Source organism: Nicotiana tabacum, chromosome 7 (assembly GCF_000715075.1).
Source record: "Nicotiana tabacum cultivar K326 chromosome 7, ASM71507v2, whole genome shotgun sequence".
Classification (NCBI taxonomy): Eukaryota; Viridiplantae; Streptophyta; class Magnoliopsida; order Solanales; family Solanaceae; genus Nicotiana; species Nicotiana tabacum.
Window position 1 is genome coordinate 171,299,828 of NC_134086.1, and position 21,376 is coordinate 171,321,203.

The 21,376-nt window shown below is 37.7% G+C and overlaps 1 protein-coding gene across 1 annotated transcript; it reads right to left on the reverse strand.

Moving 5' to 3' along the window:
- Positions 1–586: 586 nt before the first annotated feature.
- LOC107782620 (kinesin-like protein KIN-12D) lies at positions 587–20,645 on the reverse strand. Its single transcript, XM_016603516.2, has 38 exons — positions 20,211–20,645; positions 19,056–19,743; positions 18,792–18,947; positions 18,628–18,711; positions 17,926–18,045; positions 17,711–17,824; positions 17,530–17,622; positions 17,248–17,408; positions 17,069–17,143; positions 16,907–16,994; positions 16,769–16,827; positions 16,617–16,680; positions 16,459–16,524; positions 16,178–16,363; positions 14,640–14,744; positions 14,277–14,512; positions 14,114–14,183; positions 13,967–14,032; positions 9,698–9,742; positions 9,544–9,623; positions 9,310–9,391; positions 7,210–8,838; positions 6,635–7,090; positions 3,850–6,381; positions 3,639–3,746; positions 3,438–3,559; positions 3,264–3,351; positions 3,076–3,150; positions 2,753–2,995; positions 2,573–2,671; positions 2,371–2,445; positions 2,231–2,289; positions 2,038–2,149; positions 1,838–1,948; positions 1,550–1,720; positions 1,345–1,410; positions 1,112–1,231; positions 587–995 (listed from the first exon to the last, which is right to left on the reverse strand). Exons 2-38 carry the CDS (start codon positions 19,740–19,742, stop codon positions 870–872), a joined length of 8,829 nt encoding a protein of 2,942 aa, XP_016459002.2. The 5' UTR covers position 19,743; positions 20,211–20,645; the 3' UTR covers positions 587–869.
- Between the last annotated feature and the right edge of the window lie 731 nt (positions 20,646–21,376).

The following is a 21,376-nucleotide window of genomic DNA, read 5'->3' on the forward strand; positions in this document are numbered from 1 at the left end:
AATATTGAGTAACATGAAGAGTCTAGATTCATTTAATCGGTCCTTTGGTTTGACGATTACCAAATTCAAGGTAGAGAATGACTCTATCTTCTTCGATTTCCTCAGCTGTATACACAGACGACGCAACGTCACCCCCTGCTGGCTCCTAACCGATGCATATAGAGCACCAAATGAACATATTTTTATCTTTCTAAAACTAATATTGTAGATAAAGATAGTGTAATGTATAATAAATATAATTAAAACAATCTGGTCTAGGAAAAAAGAGCAACATGTCGTCTCTACACCTATCTTCTTCTTAATTTAAGAAAAAGGGAATATATAGGTTTCTTTTTCCTAAGTCTGTTCTTCTTCTTTTTTTCCTTTTTCCTTTTTGTGTATGATTGTAGTTAAAATGTTAAATGAACGAAGATTCAAAATTATAAAAATATTACTCCTAGAATATTTGATGTGGGGTAAATTTATTTTTTGTTAAGGAAAAGATGTCAAGTTCTTTATTAGCAAAGAGTAAAGTTTTTGAAGTACTTGCCGACGAGAAAAGAAAAAATTGGAGTAGGGTTTAACATGGAACGAGAAATAACTGTTACGTCCAAATTGTCTTTTTCACCAATAAAACATAAATGTGACAGCACTTTGATTGTACAACATAAGTAGAAGTTTACACTAGGAGATTTACAAAATAAATGAATTACATAAGTACTTTCAAAAGAATATAATACAAAATCCTGGATACACTATTTACAGATTTCCATGATCTTCAACTTTTGTGGGGAAGTGTATACATACAAAAGAACATATGAACAAACTGCTAGCAAAAAACTAACACAATGTACATATAAATTTTGCCTCTTTAAGTTGGTAAAGAAGCTTCACCGATCGAAGACTGTTAGAGGGGAAGATCCTCTGTTTGAAGTCTGTTCATTTTCATCTATTCTTAGAGGGGAAGATTGTGGCATGATCTCAGACAATCGGATTCGTTCATTAGTCATTTTATTCTGGTAAAGGTGAGTGAATTTGTTAGTGACTTGGCATCGTTAGTTTGATACGAACTGTGTTTTGAGGTTTTCAATGAAACAAAATGATTGAAATATTATGGATGTTAGTATGTTACCTTAAATTTGGCATCTTGTAGTTCTCTTTCCAGTGCATTCAATTTGTTTTTGAGCTGCTCAAGTGCTTCTTCAGCTGCTGAGATCCCAACCTCGGATGTTGGTCTAGTTATTCCAGCAGCCTACAGTATATGTTCCAAATGATAAGAAAACCAATGCCAATTGACAAAATTCAAAGAACTGTAGCTATAAAACTACATATCCTTAAGTAAATGAAAGATGAAGTTCTCCTGACCTTCAGCACAGTAGCGCACAGGCCAAGTAACTTCTGCGCCAATTGCAGTCTTTCCTCTTCCTTTTCCTGTTGGACAAATTACAAATTGTTTTAAGTCCTATATATACAACAATAGGATTCTTCTCTCTCTGTCCTAGCATATGTCCACAGCCACATTGGGGTTACTCCTAGTCCTAGGCAACATTAAATTCTGGAGAATACTAACCTTCAACTTGTTCTCCAGTATTTGCTCCTTATCAAAATTAATGTAGGGGCTTCTTCCATTAGTTTGACGGAAGTGAGCCAGCTCTTCCCTGACTCTTGAAAGAATTGTTTCAGCTTTCCGCAACTTAACAATAAGGTCATCATTCTGATTTTTCAGTAAATTGTTCTCTTCCTGTGACGAGATAAACACAAGCAGTGAGATTAGTGCTGTAGCAAAAGATGCAACTAGCATTTTCATTGCAATGATCTTCAGAGTCTGGGAAGTCTAAGCATGGTAAAAGGTATGTACCTTTATTTTAGCATGATGGTGGATACGTTGTTGAAGGTTTTGCTGACCGGACAACTTCTTTATATCTGCTTCAAGTTCCATGACCCTCTTCTTATGATTTACATTCTCCATCTGAGAAAATGTCCAGAAAATAAGTGGTCTTTGATATATTAACAACCTGCCGAGGTCTAATTGAAAAAAAAATTCACAACATTTCCAACCTTTATCATTTCATTTTCAGTTGTAAGCAAGTGATCTCGTTGGCGCAGTTTTTCTAGTGCAATCTGTGCAGCCACCATCTCTGCTTGTTTTCTCTCAATTTCCTCAATCCATCTAATCAACAAAAAAAAATGAGAAATGCACTTATCCGAAAAACAACAAGGGTACTCTCAGAATCTAATTGACAATTAATACCTTTTCCTCTCCTCTATGAACTCATTTAGCTGTTGCTTCAGCTTAAGAACCTCTTGCTCCTGCAAACCAAAGAATCAGTTAATAATATTAAATAAGTCCAGACTATTAGTTGGTGATAACAGCATCATTACTAAGGTGACCTTGAACTGAGCATCAGAATTACGGAGTCGAGCCTTCTCCGTCAACATTTGCACTTGCTGATTATCCAGCAGAGTCTGGTGGATAACACACACAAGCAAAAATATAGGTGAAATGGTCAGGTCATGCTAGAGAACTGAAAAAAGGAAATGGCCTTTAGTTTTTAACATTCTCAAGCAAAAGATATAGATTAAGCTAAATTACCGCGTAGTTATTCATATCCAATTTCAAACCCAATAGATCACGTATTACGTCATGGGTCATGCTTTCGGCAGCAGCTAATTTTGAGTTCAGCATGAATATCTGCAATGAGTTTATGAACACAATTAAGTGAAGGATATTTTTTACAAAAAATAAGTCACGTTGTTATAGGATGTAACATACCTCTTTTTGTCTACTTGCAGCAAGAGCCTCAAGTTCTTGGATACGATGTCTTTCTGCACTATGATCCTCATCCCTCTCAGACATTAACTGGTGAACCAGGCCTATTCCGATGCATTTGAAAGGGGAACCGGAACCCCTAGGCTTTGAAGCATTTTTCTCCAATTTGCTTGATGATAAAGTTGGAGCTTGGGTGGCATGGGGATCCATCTTGACTTTTTCTACCATTGCTTCCAATGCCTTGAACTTTTTTTTACATTAGGTTAAAATCACAGGTTAGCAACCAGCACCAACTATCACAATCATCAGAATGAATGAGGAATTACCTTTTCCTTATACTCGCAAGCCTGTGCCTCAGCATGCAAATTTAGTTCTGATATATGAGCCTTGAAGTGGGAAATCTGTTAATAAAATGAAATAAAGTTAATCTAACTAGTTACTGACATTTAATAACGACTGGCTGACTGAGCTTAAAGAACAAAACTTTGTAAAGATAATAGAGGATGAAACTCACTTCAGCATCTCTTGAGATGATTTCTCCCTCAAGAAGTTGTATGCGCTGACTGGCTTCTTGAAGATTTTTTTCTTTCTCCTCTAGATGCCTGTATAAATAGAAATCAAAACATTTAGAAACCTAAAAGGGTCCCATTTTTGAGAATTCATGTCACATGGTAAGGTTGTCAGAAACCTTTTCATGTCGACATCACTGCCTTTTACATTGTTCATTTGTTGCTTGATAGCATGAAGTTCCAGTTCAAGCTCCTCCCTCTGTAAACGCTGCCGCTCAGCCTCTCCTCTGACAAATTCAACCTATAAAGTGGGACATATAATGTTATTAAATAATAAATAAATAAATAAATGAATACGTTAAATTTGCAAGAATGAGTACCTCATTTTCTAGTACATTCACTGTGCACTCTAGTTCCTCAACAGACCTCTCTAACAATGTAACCTCCTCTTCTTTCTCTTCAGCCTGGAGTTTTGCCATCTCTGCCACCTGAAATTAACAGAATATTGTTGTAAGAAAAGGGGGGGGGTGAAGGAAACGGAAGACATTGGAGGTCAATAACTAAAGAAAGTATTTTATAACATGACTCCACCTCTTTTGCTTCTATGGCAATTGCTTCACTTTCCTCTGCAAGCGTTTGTGCCATATCTAGCTCCCTTTTCAATCTGACAATTTCTCCATGGAGGTCATCCCTCTCACTAGTAACGTCATTCAGATTTCTCCTCAAGCATTCGATTGAATTGTTCATTTCACTAACAATATCACCAAATTTGGTGAGTTCTATTTCTAAGTTCTCACAAACTTCCCTTTTCTCTAACAATTCCTCCTCCATGGAACATTTTGCTTCGATGGTCTCCTTGGCACTGGCAGTCAGCACCGAGTTTTCGCTTGAAAGCAATTCTATGTCTTTGCACTTTTGCGAGATATCCGACTCCAAAAGAGCTATCTTACTTATTTTTTCCTGCAACTGAACTTCAAGCGATTGACCTTTACAAACAGCTTCATCAAGCTCAGTTTCCAAAGTACTAATAGAAGCTACCAAATCATCAATTTCATCCTTTTGATCCTTGTGGTTAGACGCCGCTTCTTGTAACAAGCTAAGGTCAAATAGCATTCCTTTGATGACGTCATCCTTCCGAACTAACTCATTTTGCAGGGAAGCGCTTTGTAATAAAATCTCTTCGGCGAAATTCTTAAATGATTCAAACTCTTGCAAAAACTTGGATCCCCTCTCAACTTCTTTATGTATATCCTGTAACATGGTATCTAATTCAGCACTTTTATTTTGAAAAGCATAAAATGCTTTACTCCCAATGCTGTTTACTTTGAGCACCATATCGAAAGTGTCATATGTACACTTCTCATGAGATCTGAGTTGGTTTCTCATGGAAGCATTCTCTGCATCCAAAGCATTGATTCTCTCAATCTGTGGTTTCAGATCACAAGATTCCATATCTGCTTTTTTGACCTCCAACTCCTGGAAGAGTAGGCAACGTTCTCCTTTTAACTCTGTTATTTCATGCTGCAGTGCTTCAATCTCCTTTTCAAGACAATTCATTTTTCTAAGTTCTGCATCTTTCATTTCCATATCATTCTGGAGTCTACATGATGCAGCTTCCAGCAAGCAGCTTTCATTCTGCAACATCTGGTTTTGTTGGTCAAGGAAGAAGATGCGACTTGAAGAACTTTCAAGGGCTGAATCCTTAGTTTGTAATTCTTCAAGCAACTTCTCATTTTCAGAGCTAAGTTCCTGGACCTGGGTTGTCAGAACAGTCTTTGCTTCCACCAATTCACCAAGTTCACGTTTCAATGTCTCATTCAAACAAGAAACTTCCATCAGTGAGCAAGTATCTTGTTCAAGAGCGTTATTTCTAGAGTGAACTTTGGCAATCATTGAATTCATTTCAGTAAGCTCAGCCAACATATTCTGATGCTTCATTCCTGCTTCTGCAACTTCTTGCTGTAGGATAGAAACCTCAACCTCCTTGTCAAGTAGGATGGATGCAGTTAATGCAACATCTAGGTTGCCAAAAATGATTTCTCTCTTCAAACTTTCGGCGACTTTACAAAAATGCTTAGTTTTTCTCTCCAACTCAGATATTAATATGGTGCTCTCTTCTAACTCGGATGACAAAATTAATGACTCAAAGCCTTTTGCAAGAAATTCCATTGCCAAACTATCTTCCAGAGATGTCAAGGCTTCCTCTTTGTCCTTCAGCACCCTTTCTTTATCTATAACAGATGTCAAGACAGCTTTGTTGCTGAGATCTATCTCTTTCATTAACTCAACAAGCTCGGATCCCATTTGCTCGGACCTTGCTAACATTGACTCTTCCTGGAACTGCAGATCTAATATTTTTTTCTCGAAGGATCCAAGTTTGGAGGTGAATTCCCCTGCATCAGACTCTTTCCTTACTACGCGATCAAAATTGCTTTTAATGTCAGCCAATAATTTCCCCTTCAGTGTTCTGCACATTTCGAGCTCTTTCTGTGCTTTGATGTTCTGCTCCTTCAACTTCGATATTAATGAGTTAGATTCACTTAGCCCATGATGGAGTAGCCCATTTTCTGCATTCAATCCAGCAGCAGCTTCTAAGAGAATGCCCATGTGACAAAGATGCAAGACAGACAGAGCGCAGTCCTTGACGATAAGATCTGACCAGATCTCCTCAAGCCATGACCTCATGCACTTAGTTGATTCATGAACCTGAGACTTTATGATAAGGAGATCAGTAGTTACAGACTTCAGCTCATCTGTGGAAGTGGTTGCTGTTTGTGAAACTATATCCTCCATCTCCAATACCAGCCTTTGCATCATTGCCAGATCTGACTCAAACTCATGCTCCAGTCTTTGGGAATGCATGTTCTTTAGATCATTAGCCGACTGCAAGCTTTGATTTTCATTAACAAGGATATCTCTCTGGTCAGCTAAGCTGATCTCCTTCCTCTTAAGCTCTTTAATGTCAAGCTTTAAGGATTCATTTGCTATCATCAGTTCATTTATCATGATGTCTGCATCTTTCATGGTGTCTTGGACCTCTTCGAATTTGGCTAGAATGCATAAAGCTTCCGTAGTTTTCTGGGCCGCCACTGCCTTAGCATCACAAAGTTCATCTTCAAGTAGCTGCAGATAAGGATTCCAGGAGAGCAGATCAGACTGTATTGTTGGTTATATATCACACCTACTTTAATGGCAGGAGTTTGTCCTTTACATTGAATTCTATGCTTATATTTTATGACGCATTATTTATTTCGTCAAGTTGATCGTTATCAAGGATTAGAGTGATAAAATTGTAATATAACAGTCAAAAAGATGGATTTCAACATTGCAAGTCATGAGCAGTAAACGTATGATGTTTCTATGATATGGGCCTAACCTTTTTTTGCTCGTACCAGGAGCTGCAGGACTCTTGCACAGCATCTTCTATTTTCTGTAATTTATCATCTACTAACTCCACTTTAAATTCAAGTTCATGTTCAAACTTATCCATATAGGTCTGTAGAGAAGTTACCGCAGTCACAAAATCTCCAATGCTCTCTCTACTCTTTTGCTCAGATGACCGCAATGCTTCTTTCTCAACGCATAATTTGGCCATTTCAGCTTGCACTCCTTTTAAGCATTCAAGAGCAGATTCCATTTCTTTCCTTAGTAGAATAATTGTATCATCTCTGGCATTCTTATCCTTCCAATTCATTTGAAAAGTTTTCCAATTGCTGACTGATTTAAGCATGTTATTGCTTTTGTCGGATGAATGGTCTGGTTTTTCAGCTGTCCTATCTTCAAGAATGCATGACTCTAGGTGCTGGCTGTGTTGTCTTATCTCAGTACCTGTCTGCAACAATACATTAAAGTTGGATTACAATAATAATACAAAGGAACCTACCATGCCACTTAAGAAGCAGATAGACTATAAGAATGAGTAATTTTCAAACATAATGGCGGAAAACTTACCCGTGTTTCTAACTTGTAAATAGAAGAAAAAGATGCATCAGTTTCATTGCTAATATCTTTTCCAGGACTTCCACTTATTTCAACGCACTCACTCAGGTGCGAACGTACTGTTGAAACACCTGCTTGCAGCTCTGTAAGTTTCTCAATCGTTTTCAACAGATCACTTTCTTCAAGCTTTTGTCTTTGCTCCTCAAGAGACTCATTTTGATTCTCTGCAGCAGCGACTACTGAGGCCTGATCACAGAGAATAACATCCTTCTGTCTGCTTGTTTCTAGATATTCCTTAAGCTGCATGTCCTTCTGGCTTAAAGCATCAATATAGTTGGAATTCTGTTCAGACAACCAGTTAACCACCACAAAAGCAACAGTTGCACTGACCGACGCCTTTCTGAGTTGATCCTCCCCATGCTTAATCTTGTTCTCAAGTTCTGAGATGACATGTGCCTTTGAGCTTAACTGGGATGTCAAAGAAAGTATCTCAGCATCTTTTTCACGGCAATCTAGCTGGTGCGCCTCCGTCATAACTAAAGCTGCCCCTCTAAGAGATCTCAACATGGATTCCATATCATTTCTTTTGTTGAGAGCATTCTCCAGACTCTGATTGAGCTCTTCAATAAATAAATCCTTTTCAAAAATGCATTTTGTCATTCTGCCAAATTGTTCAGATATCCTACTTCTCTTATCTGGAAATGTACTGGAAATAAAATCCAGTTGCTCACATGCATCTTTGAGAGCCTCATTCCCCCCACTTACAATAGCTTCAATTTCGCTGTTTACCTGTGCCCATTCTTCAGCCATATCTATTAACTCTTTTTCTTTGTCATGTACAATTTCACCAAGTTTTCGATTTTCTTCTGTCATCAAAGACAATTTTGCCTCCAAACTTTTAACCTCTGTTTCCAGCTCAGTTAACCTCTTTGTGCTCTCCATCTCTTTCAAGCTACTATTTCTGACTTCCTGCTGCAGAAGAAGGAGTTCTTCCTGCAAGCATACAATCACTTCAGCAGTTTCTGCCTCAGCCTGCCTACTTATTTCATCCATCGCTTCCTCATTTGAGACTTGAAATTCACAGTTATTTTGGTACCGCCGATTCAACATTTTGGCCTTCTCAAGGGAATCATGCATCTTTTTAAGCTTTGCTTGCAAAGGAGAATCATCACTTTCTAAGAGCTTCGAAGATGAGAGATCTCTCAATTCTTGACGAATCATTTGCTCCTTCAAGGAAGAGATTTCAAGCTCCTGTTTCTGCAGTAATTCAGCATAATGGCTGTTACTGTTTCTTAGATCTTCTACCTCAGTGATTGCTAAGAGGTGTTGAGATTCAAGAGCTTCAATAATGGATTTTGCTTCCCTGAGTTCTGCCTGAACATCTTCACATTTCTTGGTCACTAACAGAAGCTGCTCTTTTGATGACTCTAGGTCTTGCATCATGGATTGAGCACTTTGCTCCAATTCATTGCGATGCAACCTTTCTTCTTGAACTATAACTTTCAGAATGTCCAACTCAAGTTGCAAATCCATAATCTCCTCAATTTTCTTCATCATATCCTCTTTCCTCGTATATTCCTTCTCTTTCTGATCAGCAGTTGTTGATTTGCCATCAGTAGCCAGAGCTTCTGGTATTGACTCCTGAAAAATTATGGTTATAGTCATCCACATAAAGAACATAAGCAAACTTGAGTTATGAAAAAAAAAAGTAAATCATACAATAGAATGTTCAGTGCGATCCTATAAGCAAAATACATGGTCAAAAATCATCAGAAAACAGTAGGAACTTGGACTGACTGCTCTAATATCGTGTATTTGATTGGTCAACTTATGAGCATTACGTTACCCCAAAGGCTTTTGAGGCTTGAGCGCAACTTCAACTCAAGATTATTCTGTTGTTTCGTGGGATTACATTCTTCTGGCCAAATTGTGGTATATTCTCATCTCAGATTCATTACTAAGTCAGAAAAGTTTATTGTAATTCAAATGTCCAATAACTTTCTGAATCATGATAAAAGTCTCTAATCATCCTTCTTCTTCTTCTTCTTTTCTCTTATTTGTAGTTATATAATGACAGAAACATGCTTGTTTGGAACTCAGAAAGAGAATTACCTTTCTGACTTCATTCCCGCCATTGTGATCGTTGTCAGCAGAACTGATGCTATTTAATGAACCTCGCAATTCATCTATTTCCCTGAGGAGTATTGAGAGCAAGTTAGAGGGCACTAATAGCTGCAGCAGTTTGAATTTCAATATGTTAAACAACAGGAAAGTCTATAGAAGCTCAGCTGAACAAGACAACACAGATAGTGTTACTAAAGTAAGGTGTTAAAAAGGTTCACTAACCTGCTGAGTTTTTCATTTTTCTCCAAACAACAGTTTAAGTTAGTCCGGCATCCCTCCAACTCGTACAAAGTCTTTTTTAACTGAAACATGAGAATCCATATCAGAGATCAAGATTGTTCAATTACTTCAAGTTAGGGGGTGACTAGAGACCAACCTCTGAATGAAGTGCAGTTTGCTCATCGCAAACATATGTAGAATCCTGCACCATGGAAAATATGCTTGAACATAAGCAGGCTTGATTTTGACCCTTTAAGCAGTTGAAACAGGAAAGAACACGCTGTACAAGCTGTTGTTTTATGTTGCATAATGAACGTAGACATATTCTGTTACTTAATGAATGCAGACATACTCTTATGTAATGTGCATAACAGAATTATAGGGATTCACAACGAATCTATAAGATTTCCTTTTGATTATTTCTATAGTTAGGGCTCTATGTACTTGTATATATACTTGTTACCTCTTGACATAATATACATTGAAATTGCTCAATCCTCTATCTATTTTACATGGTAACAAAGCGGGTTCTCCGGCTTTACCGGAGTTAGATAGAGAACTTACTGGAACTGTCAGTTAGGGTCAGAATACTTTTGAAGGGTTTGGAATTTGAAGTTTAACCATCACCACTAAGCATCGACTTGGTTCTCCGGCATCGACTTTACATTTTCGTCCAACTTATGGTGTTTGTTTGTTCAGGAAACCTCGGCCAGGAAAATCTCTGACCATCCCAGGTTCGGTTCATAGTGTCAAGGTTTTGTCATCTTTTCTTTGTTGTGTTCAAATTTTGTTTCCTTCTGTGATTGCCTGATCCTTAGTAGTGAACTAACTTTGTGTGTGGAACTTTGGTTATAAAGCTTTGAGATTCATCTGTTGGTTAGTGATTCTTGGTTACTGATTCTTACCATTATTGGCTGGACTTTTGATTGATTATTTTCTATTAGATTGGCTCTATTAGAGTTCTGTTTCTTTGTTTCATTGGGTGTCTTTCGTTCGCTGTTTCGTTGGATAGTGTTATTCTGGTGGAGAACTTTTGAGCTTTATTAGCTTTTCTAACATTTATATTGATACTTTGGGGAGTTTTTGGAAAGATGATCATAAATAGTATGCAGGGAGGAAATAATACTACAGCTCCTACCTAGCCCAACAATTTTGGTTTCGGATGAGTTTCTAAAAATTTTTCAATTTCAGAATTCAATTCAACTGCTTTTGCTGGGTCAGATAAAACATGACTTATTACCTCTTCAAAAAAATGGGTGATTGATTCAGGTTCCACAAATCACATGATAGGTAATCCATATATTTTTTCTAGCTTTCCGTCACATAAAGCACCCTCTCCACCCTCACACAAAGCACCCTCTCCAGTTACTATTATTGGTAAAGGATATCTATCTAGTGATCTTTACATTCTTGATGAATGGGAGCCACAGTCTATTGCATGTTCCAATGTCGTGTCTCCTTTTGAAGCACATTGTCGATTGGGACATCCCTCTCTACCTCTGTTGAAGAAGCTCTGTCCTCAGTTTCAGAATATTTCTTCATTGGATTGTGAGTCATGTCGATTTGCAAAACATCATCGCATCTCGTTAGGTCCAAGGGTAAATAAGCGAGTTGAATCAGCTTTTGAGTTAGTTCATTCTAATGTTTGGGGACCATGTCCTGTTGTTTCCAAAATTGAGCATAAATATTTTGTCACTTTTGTAGATGATTTTTCTCGAATGACTTGGATTTATTTTACGAAGAGTCGTTCTGAAGTATTTACTCACTTTTCTGCCTTTTGTGCTGAAGTCAAAACTCAATTCAATGCTTTGATGCGTATTCTAAGGAGTGATAATGCTAAAGAATACATGTCAGAGTTATTTCAGTCCTACATGAGACAACATGGTATATTGCATCAGTCTTCATGTGTTGATACACCCTCTCAAAATGGAGTTGCGGAGAGGAAGAATAGGCATCTACTTGGGCACTTTTGTTCCAAATGATGCGGTCTCTACGGCTTGTTTTCTAATTAATCGCATGCCATCTACTGTGCTTGGTGGTAATGTCAGAGTTATTTCAGTCCTATAGTATTTGGATGCACATGTTATGTTCGAGATGTTCGACCATGTGTTACCAAGTTGGATCCCAAGGCATTGAAGTGTGTTTTCTTGGGCTATTCTCGCCTTTAGAAGGGGTTTCGATGTTATTCTACTGAACTTGACAAATATTTGGTGTCAACAGATGTGGTATTTTCAGAAACTACACCATTTTACTATGCACCTCCTATTTCTACTAATCAGGGGGAGGAAGACTAGTGGCTAACATATCAGGTTATTCGTGCTTTAACAGAACAACCAGACGATGTTCCTCCAGCTCCTAATTCTTTTACTGAACACCAATCAACTAGTGTACCTTTAGCACCTGCTCCAACTATGTTAGCAAGACCGTCAATTGTTCAAGTTTACTCGCGGAGGCAAGAGACAAATGAGACATGTCCTGCAACAGTTTCTTCGTCATCAGATCCTCATCCGCCTAGTCGTCCAGAAGACCTTGACCTTCCTATTGCTCTTCGCAAAGGTATACGTACTTGCAAATCCATATATTCCATTGCTAATTTTATTTCCTATGATCGCTTATCCTCTGCGTCTAGATCTATGATTTCTTTTCTAGACTCCATCTCGATACCCAAAACAGTGAAGGAGGCTTTGAATCATCCTGGGTGGTCTGATGCAATGCTTGAAGAAATACATGCCTTAGAGGAGAACCAGACATGAGACTTGGTGGATTTACCCAAAGGAAAGGAACCTTTGTGATGTAAGAGGGTCTTCATAGGTAAAGTGAATCCAGATGGTTCCGTGGCAAGATTTAAGGCTAGACTTGTGGCTAAAGGGTATGCTCAAACTTATGGGGTGGATTATTCTGATACCTTCTCCCCAGTTGCCAAACTCACTTCTGTTCGCTTATTTATTTCTCTAGCTGCTTCCGAAATTGGCCTTTACATCAGTTAGATATCAAGAATGCATTCCTTCATGGTAACCTTTAGGAAGAAGTGTATATGGAGCAACCACCCGATTTTGTTGCTCGGGGGGAGTATGGGAAAATCTGTCATTTGAAGAAGTCTTTGTATGGCTTGAAGCAGAGTTCTCGAGCTTGGTTTGGTAAGTTAAGTGAAGTAGTTCAGGAGTTTAGGCTGAAAATGAGCAAGTGTGATCACTCAGTCTTCTATCGGCAATCAGCAGCTGGCACTATTCTCCTCGTTGTGTATGTTGATGACATTGTTATCACAGGAAGTGACTGTGGGGATCTCTTCCCTCAAGTCTTTCCTGCATACGAAGTTTCATACAAAGGACTTGGGCATGTTGAAATATTTTTTGGGAGTAGAACTAAATAGAAGCAAGAAGGGAATTCTTTTGTCCGAGAGAAAGTACATTCTTGACTTGCTTGCAAATACTGGAAAGTTGGCAGCTAAACCCTGTAACACTCTAATGGTTCCTGATGAACATCTTATGAAAGATGATGGCGAGCCTTTTAATGATCCAGAGAGATACAGGAGGTTAGTTGGAAAATTAAACTACCTCACTGTGACTCGTCCAGATATTGCTTTTGCGGTAAGTGTTGTTAGCGAGTTCATGTCTGCACCAACGGTCAAACATTGGACAACTTTGGAACAAATTTTATGTTACTTGAAAGGAGCTCCTGGACTAGGCATATTATATAGCAATCACGACCATACTCATATTGAGTGTTTTGCAGATGCTGACTGGGCTGGATCCAAAATTGATAGAAGATCAACTACACGGTATTGTGTTTTTGTTAGCGGGAACCTGGTATCGTGGAGGAGTAAGAAGCAAAGTGTTGTATCTCGATCCAGTGCCGAATCCAAGTATAGAGCTATGTCACAATCTACGTGTGAAATTATGTGGATACATCATCTTTTGACTGAAATTGGGTTGGAGCATCCAATACCAGCAAAACTCTGGTGTCAAATCCGGTATATCATGAAAGAACTAAGCATATTGAGGTTGACTGCCATTTCATTCGTGAAAAGATTCAAGAGGACTTGATCTCCACTGGCTACGTGAATCAAGAGAACTTGATCTCCACTGGCTACGTGAATACAGGAGAGCAACCAGCTGATTTGTTCACAAAGCCGTTGAATGGAAGTCGAGTTGATTATCTTCGTAACAAGCTGGGCATGATTAATATCTATGCTCCAACTTGAGGGGAGTGTTGCATAATGAACGTCGACATATTCTGTTACTTAATGAATATAGATATACTCTTATGTAATGTACATAGCAGAAGAATTATAGGGATTCACAACAAATCTATAGGATTTCCTTTTTGATTATTTCTATAGTTAGGGCTCTATGTACTTGTAAATATACTTGTTACCTCTTGACATTGAAATTGCTCAATCCTCTATCTATTTTACAATGTACATTACCTGAGATGGAATATTCATGTCCAAATGGCTGTGCTGCTTCAAGCTCCCATCAATATTGATAAGTAGCTGTGAAAACACATACATTGTCTTAGCATTATAGGCTCAAACAAGTAAAAGAACTACAATAGACAAAAGCACCGTGTTTACCTGATCCCGCAAGTTCGAAATTTCAGCTAACAGAATTTCTCTCTCTCCTTCTTCATAAAAGTCTTGAAATCTATATTCCCAACAAAGTTGAACATTATTGACGAATAAAAAGGAAATGAGCTTCAACATTCGGTTATATTGAATTTCCGTTTGAACATTCTACCTCCGCAGTTGTTCCAAAAGCCTAATGTTTTCACATGCGAATCGAGTAACTTCTGGATTTCTATCAACCTTAGCTTGAAGCAACTGAATTTCTTCAGTAAGTGCACTGTTTTCCTCCAATAAATAACTATCTGCTGGTATTAGTCCATTGACAAGTGACTCCATCCTTTGAATTTTCTCTTCTCTGAACTTTATCATCATCTTATTGCACCTATTATCTTCCTCCCTTTGACGAACCTAAGAGATAAGTATAATAACAGTAGTATTCAGCAACAAAGTTAGCTATCTTATTGCAGCACTATTGCAAATGTCAAACCAAAACAAAGAAATGGGAGGGAAGGCAAAAAAGTGAGAAGTGGGTCACCAGACGGTTAAGCTGCTCGATTTCAGCTTCAAGTTGTTTGATAGAAGTTTCGGCCATCTGCTCTCTCCTTAAAGCACCGGCTAGAGTGGTCTCTAGTGATTTCAACTGAAAAACAAAGAAATAAAAGCAAGAGGAATCATTGCGCAGCAGAGTAGATAAGCACTTGGAAAGTGAGGTCTGATTATTTAGCCACGATGATGCAAGAATGTAAGAACACCAGATAGAGATGCAATAATCAGAGTGAACCAAGCTGGGACAAGCAAAGAAGCAGAGTCTGCTGGTTTTCAGATACTATGAAAAGTAACTATCTAATGAAGGTCTTGAGTTAAAATCAGAAAGAAGAAGAAAACAATGATTGAATAGGTATAGTTCCTCTTTTCCTGCACTCATACTTGTCAATTAGTCTCAATCAACCAGTCGGTTATATGAATCCTCTAGCCATTTCGCTCTATTCAAATCCATTTCATACTGATATTGAATAACTTGAATAACTTGCGTTCTTAGGAGTTCTCTGACCACAATTATCCTGCACACCACACGGTTATAATTAGTTTAATCCCAACTAGTTGGTATCTCCTCCTTTACTCCCATTGCGTTTTATTCTTAACTAAGTTTCATTGATTCTGAGATATCTTAAATCTTTTAAAACAACTTTCCTCGATGTGATTTTAGGTACAACTCATCCTCTTTTATAACCTTCAATCATCACATTGTCACACCTATGAACCGATGTATCTAAGAAATCTATGTAGGACACACCAAAAATATCTCAAGCTACTTCCATTTTATCCTCCATGTGTGCTACTTGCACCATCTGTCATATATGATCACTTCTACTCTTATCTTATTATTTATGACCACATATTCATTTATATGACATTCATCTTCACTCCAAGATAATATCATTGATCTCACAACAGTTCTATAGAACTTATTCACCATGTGTCTCTCTCTATCACATAGCACATCTAAACACTCTTCTGTTCATTCATCCTATTCTGTATCTTATTGCTATTTGCTACATTGTTGTCTATCAATTATCATGCTATTCTCATTGAAGACTTCTGAGTTTCAACACATTCTGCAACTTTAGACTTTGGTAAATGTAAAATGTAACTGAACTATAGTTTTCATGCTATTATTATTGTTCAGTATTTTGTACATCAGGAGGTGAGATAGCAGCATATGGAATGATAACTTGAAAACTTATTGGAGGTGTTGTGTCATACTTTTGACTTGAAAACTTCATTCATGAAAGAAAAAGATATGATATGAGATGACGAGCAACATCGAAAAGTCTAAAAAGATATGGTGTACCTGTTTGGAGGACAACCTTACAATGCATATGGAATGCTATTATTATTGTTCAGTATTTTGTACATCAGGAGGTGAGATAGCAGCATATGGAATGCTAACTTGAAAACTTATTGGAGGTGTTGTGTCATACTTTTGACTTGCAAACTTCATTCATGAAAGAAAAAGATATGATATGAGATGACGAGCAACATAGAAAAGCAGTCTAAAAAGATATGGTGTACCTGTTTGGAGGACAACCTTACAATGCCCTTGGCTTCCTTTGTAATCAAACTACCATGCTGATCTGTCTCAAGTTCCTTCTCAGCATAACTGCTGTCATCTTCTGTCCTACAGTCTCCTGAAATAGTTGTTTGACCAAATGACAAAGCTCTAGATACATTCTGACGTTTCAAAGAAGAAAGCTCCTCCTGTTTCAAAAAATTCACCAATCTTTTCCATCAGGTTTTAAGCTCACGCTAACTTCTGCCATTGCAGAATAAATGTTTAAAAAGAGGTTTTCCACCTTTAGAAGTCTTATTTGATGTTTAAGAGCAGTGACATCTGCTGAAGAATCTTCATTGACGACAGCCTTCAGTTTGAAAAGGACAAAAGGAACAAAGTCAAATTATTGATGCTGAATGTAGGTTCACAACTTTGTCATCAGCTATGTTATATGCTTACATTGTTCTGAATAAGTTTTGCTCGCTGAGCAAACTTCAATGTATTCAGTGTTTCAGCTGCACAACTGAGGAAAGCAAATTAGCATAGTCCAATAACTTTTCACCTAAACTACTCAGTATAAGATTAAAAAAAACGGATAAAATAACACCAACCAGATAGAAGGGCTGACATTGGCTATAATCATCGTTTTTGAGTTTCCACCCAGTGAATCCTGCATTTCAATACTATAAGAAGGATGCCGATATGCTCTGGTTTAAACACTGAGCAGAAAATGTGTTTTAAAAGTTCACCTGAAGTAGAAATGTCAACCTCGAATCCCTGTAAGGAACATGCCTTGGCCTCCCATTGGCCACGTCCACCAGAACCATTATTACATGACTGCAGAAGGAAATGCTCTGTCAACTGAATGAAAAAGACCTAGGAGACGAGGCAAGGGTTATCAGGAAAAATACCCTAGAACTGATAAAGATCTATTGATGCTTGCAGCTTCCTTCAAACGTTCACCCTCAGCACCAGAAGTCTTTTGTCTGTAATAGGTAACGGCCACGTAAATGATATGTCTGAAATATTTGTAGTTCTTTCTTTCCTTAGCAATACATAACATTTTTGCTCTTATCCATATATGAATTACCTTTCTGAACCGGCAAGGTCAACAAGATTGAGCCTTGCAAAACGGAAGTTATCAGTAGAGTTCTTTTCCCACCTACTCTCAATTATACAGGTAAAAACACTGTGGGAGCGACTGCTTTCTCTGTTCATGTTTGTTGATGCTACTTTCCTGTTTAAAGAGCCCTGAAAGAAGTTTAATCAAATTCATGAGAACGTTTTTATGCTACTTGCAAAAAATTGCATCATGTGTGTGCTACGAAAAGAGTAAGATATTATTGAAGAAACTCAAAACAGATATTGTCACCTGAGTCAAGAGCCTAAGAATGTCACCCACAGTTTGGACTTCAAATTCGGACAGATTTTCAACATACACACCTTTCGTGCTATCCTCTCGCAACTACAAGAGAAAAGTATGAATGTGAACCAACAGCAGTACGTTGCATCTTATTTTCAGTTCAAGTTCAGATACGGGATTGACAAATTACCATTAAATTTGTGGATGAAGGATCAAGGAGATCGGTGATTTGTTCATTATAAATCTCTAGAAAAGAACATTTGCAGCTGTATTGTAGTCTCTCATCCCTTCTACTTTCCTCTTCCTGAAAAATAGAAATCAAAAGTGAAGTTTACAGAAGCAATGACCTACAATTTCTAAATTAGAAGTTGTATTAAGAATGGAAGGCATAAATATCCCACTTACTGCTCTTATCCTTGCAAACAAGAATTCAAATATACGCGGTGTCATTCCTCGGTTGGGGCTCGGCCTGATTTCCAGTTCTTCAATCTCACCAAGCATTGTATGTGTCTTCCCACTACCAGTCTGCAAGAAGAAGTTATATCTGAATGCGCTACTAATTTTGACTTAACTTTAGAAGTAAAAACTGTGAGTGGACAATGAATCAAGAACAGATATCATTGCTTTGAGAACTAGAAAGATAAATGGACAATAATAATCATAAATACACAGTGTCCAGTTTCCTACTTGCCTTAGCATCTAAACATTCGCAGATACTTCAAAAGGAGTTGTATTGAATGTAACGATAACAGTCTAAGCACTTAGGAGATTTGATTTCTTTCTTTTTTTCTTTTTTTTGGAAGGGGTGGTGGTGGTGGATACTCAATATTCAATTGATCAAGTAACTGGCTGAATACAATCACATCCTGGTTCCTCGAACCACTAAAATGCCTGAGAAATTCTACATCAATTTGCAGAGGCCAGGTTGAAAAATTCCTTACAAGTTGCGCGCAGACAATGAAACTCCATGAACCCCTTTTCCAGTCCCTTCTAAACATTTAGGTTAACTTTGTTTAAGCACGTGGAGTAACAACTTTTAACACTATTCATGCACAAGTTCAAAAGCAGTGACCCCAATAGTTTTTCATCAAATATCATATGCCTCACCTGTCCATATGCAAAGATGGAGCTATTATATCCAGATAAACAGTTCTCCACCATTGGCAAACCAACCATTTTGAAAAGTGTTTCCTTCAAAATAAAATTGCATCATCTTCAGCATCTTATAGCACCCATTAATTGTTCTAAGTTGGATATTAATTATAGCAGACCTGGTTGATTGTTTCACATGCCACGTGATCAAATGTAAACCGAGTTTCAGGTTGCCCAATCCAGGTGATGCATTGTGCACTTTCCTGCTTCAAGCACCTATTGTACCCATTAGTACTTCTCTCCATGTTATTGAGAGGACGCATTCGTATCAAAACCTATAGTAATTCAATGCAGTTTAGTACTTGATCACCAAAATGACAGGTTGACAAAATATATCCTGAGAAAATCCAAATCTTAAAGGCATGCTATAGAAGTCAGCGTACCTGTACATTGTGCTCCATCCAGAATGATGGATTTTCCTTGAGGTCAAAATGAGGAACTTCAACTGTATCAACAACAGTCGACAAATTACCACTGCTCGGTATTCCCCTATACAATGCTGCATAATTGGCCATCCGGGCACCTCCACTTGCTAAAGGCCTGGAACCACCAGCTAAACAAAATGAAGGAGTTGGAGGCTTAGTTACACTTTTAGATGGTGTGGTTTGATTAGAATGACTCTCCGAATAGCCAGAATTCGCCCTTCCTATCGTCCTCATGGACCGAGGAGTAGCATTGACTGCTCCAACCCTCGATTGACCACCACATGTAGTTGTGTCATCCCCTGCTTCCACAGTACTCGAGCTGGAATCAGCTTTCTGCGTCCACCCATATCGACCTTTTGGTAAACCTATAGGCTTTTCTGGGGTTTTAGTGATATCAGAATATCTACTAGCCTTAGGTTTAGTTGGGGTCTTATCAATTTTAGTAACCCTAACACCCATTTGTTGATCTGCTCCGCCTTTCAAATTCCGGGTGGCTTCTTGAATTGAGTTTAAAGGTGGCCTTGTTGAGTCTGTACTGGTTTGAGGAACCATTGAATCCCTCGGATCCACTGGTACATTCTCAATGTCCTCAGCTTGAGCATTCTTGCCACTGTTCCGACGCAAGAATTTGAAGTCCCTCAACATTCTGTACCAACAAAATAGTTTCAAGATAAATGTCTTTTAATTCAAATACAACAGTGACTACTACACCTCAATCTTATACTAGTTGGTGTCATTTATATGAATCTTGAAAATTCATTAAGCTCCATTTGAACCCATTTCATTCCAATACACTTTATACTCACATATATAAAAATCTCCGAACAAACTAAAAAGAATAGGAATTTAATTCAAGAAACCTTAATTCTGTTAGCAACAAAAAGATTTAAGATAAATGTGTTTTAATTCAAAAACAACAATGACTACTACTCCTCGATCCCAAACTAAGTGGGTTCATCTATATGAATCTTAAATATCCCTTTGCTACATTTGAACCCGTTTTATTCCAATAAACTTTGTACTGACATACAAAAATCTCCCAAAAAAAAACTAAAAAGATAGGAATTTTAATTCAAAACACCTTAAATTGTGTAAAGAATGCTGATTTAGTACCTGAAAGAAGCGTTGAAGAAGAGAATACCGAGTCCTCGAGAAGTTGAAATTGTAAGTCACTTTCTCGGGTTATTTCAGCTTAATTTGGAATTTCAAGAATCTTGAACAAAAAAATCAAATCTTAAAGTGGCAACTCATTCTCGAGTAGAGAACCTCTCTGTCTCTCTCTCTCTCTCTCAGACACAGGACAATTTGTTGCAGTTTACCAGTTCTTTGTAATAGAAATTCAAATGATCTCCCTCCCTCCCTCTCTCTCTCTCTCTCTCTCTCTCTCTCTCTCTCTCTCGAGCTGTCGGAGAGTGAAGTCTGTTGATTTCTTTATTCAAGATTCAAATAAGAATCTGCAGGGGGGGCAGAGATGGACGGCTAAGATTTGATCTAAGGTTTGAATTGCCGGTTTGGGTTTTGAAATAGGGGAAGGGTTTATTCCGGAGAATTGAAGGAATAGGAGGGGAAGATTTTGAAAAATCATTATTTTACTAATGATTTCCAACGGCTACAATTTAAATTTTGTTTTAGAGCGGTGGGCCTCCTTTTTTTCAAATTTATTCTTTTTTTGTCCTTCTTTTTTCCTTTAATTCACTTTGTTCCACACTTTCTTTTGATTTTTTTACTCTACCAAGAATAATTGGGGGTGCCAAGATCAGTCATGGTTCTACTGCTAATTCGAATGGTGCTTCAAAGAAAAGAAATACTTTGAATGACTGAAAATGAACCTAATAAACATTAAATTTTTAGTTATCTGGAACAAGAGGTGATCTAGTTACACCTTCCAATAAAATTAACTTGTTATATATGACTTTGCTACGATCCTAACCTTGTTCCTTTTTTATTTTGAAGTGGAGGTGCTGGAGTGTCTTCTTGTAAATATTTTGGTAGAACCTAGCCAAGATCAATATTTAATTTTGCAACTGAAATAATTTTTTTATGTCGTCTGTCCTTTTCGAAGAAGATAGAGCAAAAGTTAACATGAGAAAATATGCTAAAAGAGTGAACATATTCAAAGTTTAATAAAAAAGACATTGACCAAGTGTATCACTTTGAGTTGTTTGGTTTGGTTTTCTTTTATCTTGTTATTCATGAGTACTATTTGGAGTTGTTATTGTTGGGTTGCCTAAAGTCTCAGACAAGAGTAGATCAGTTATTTTACGTACACATTACTTGGA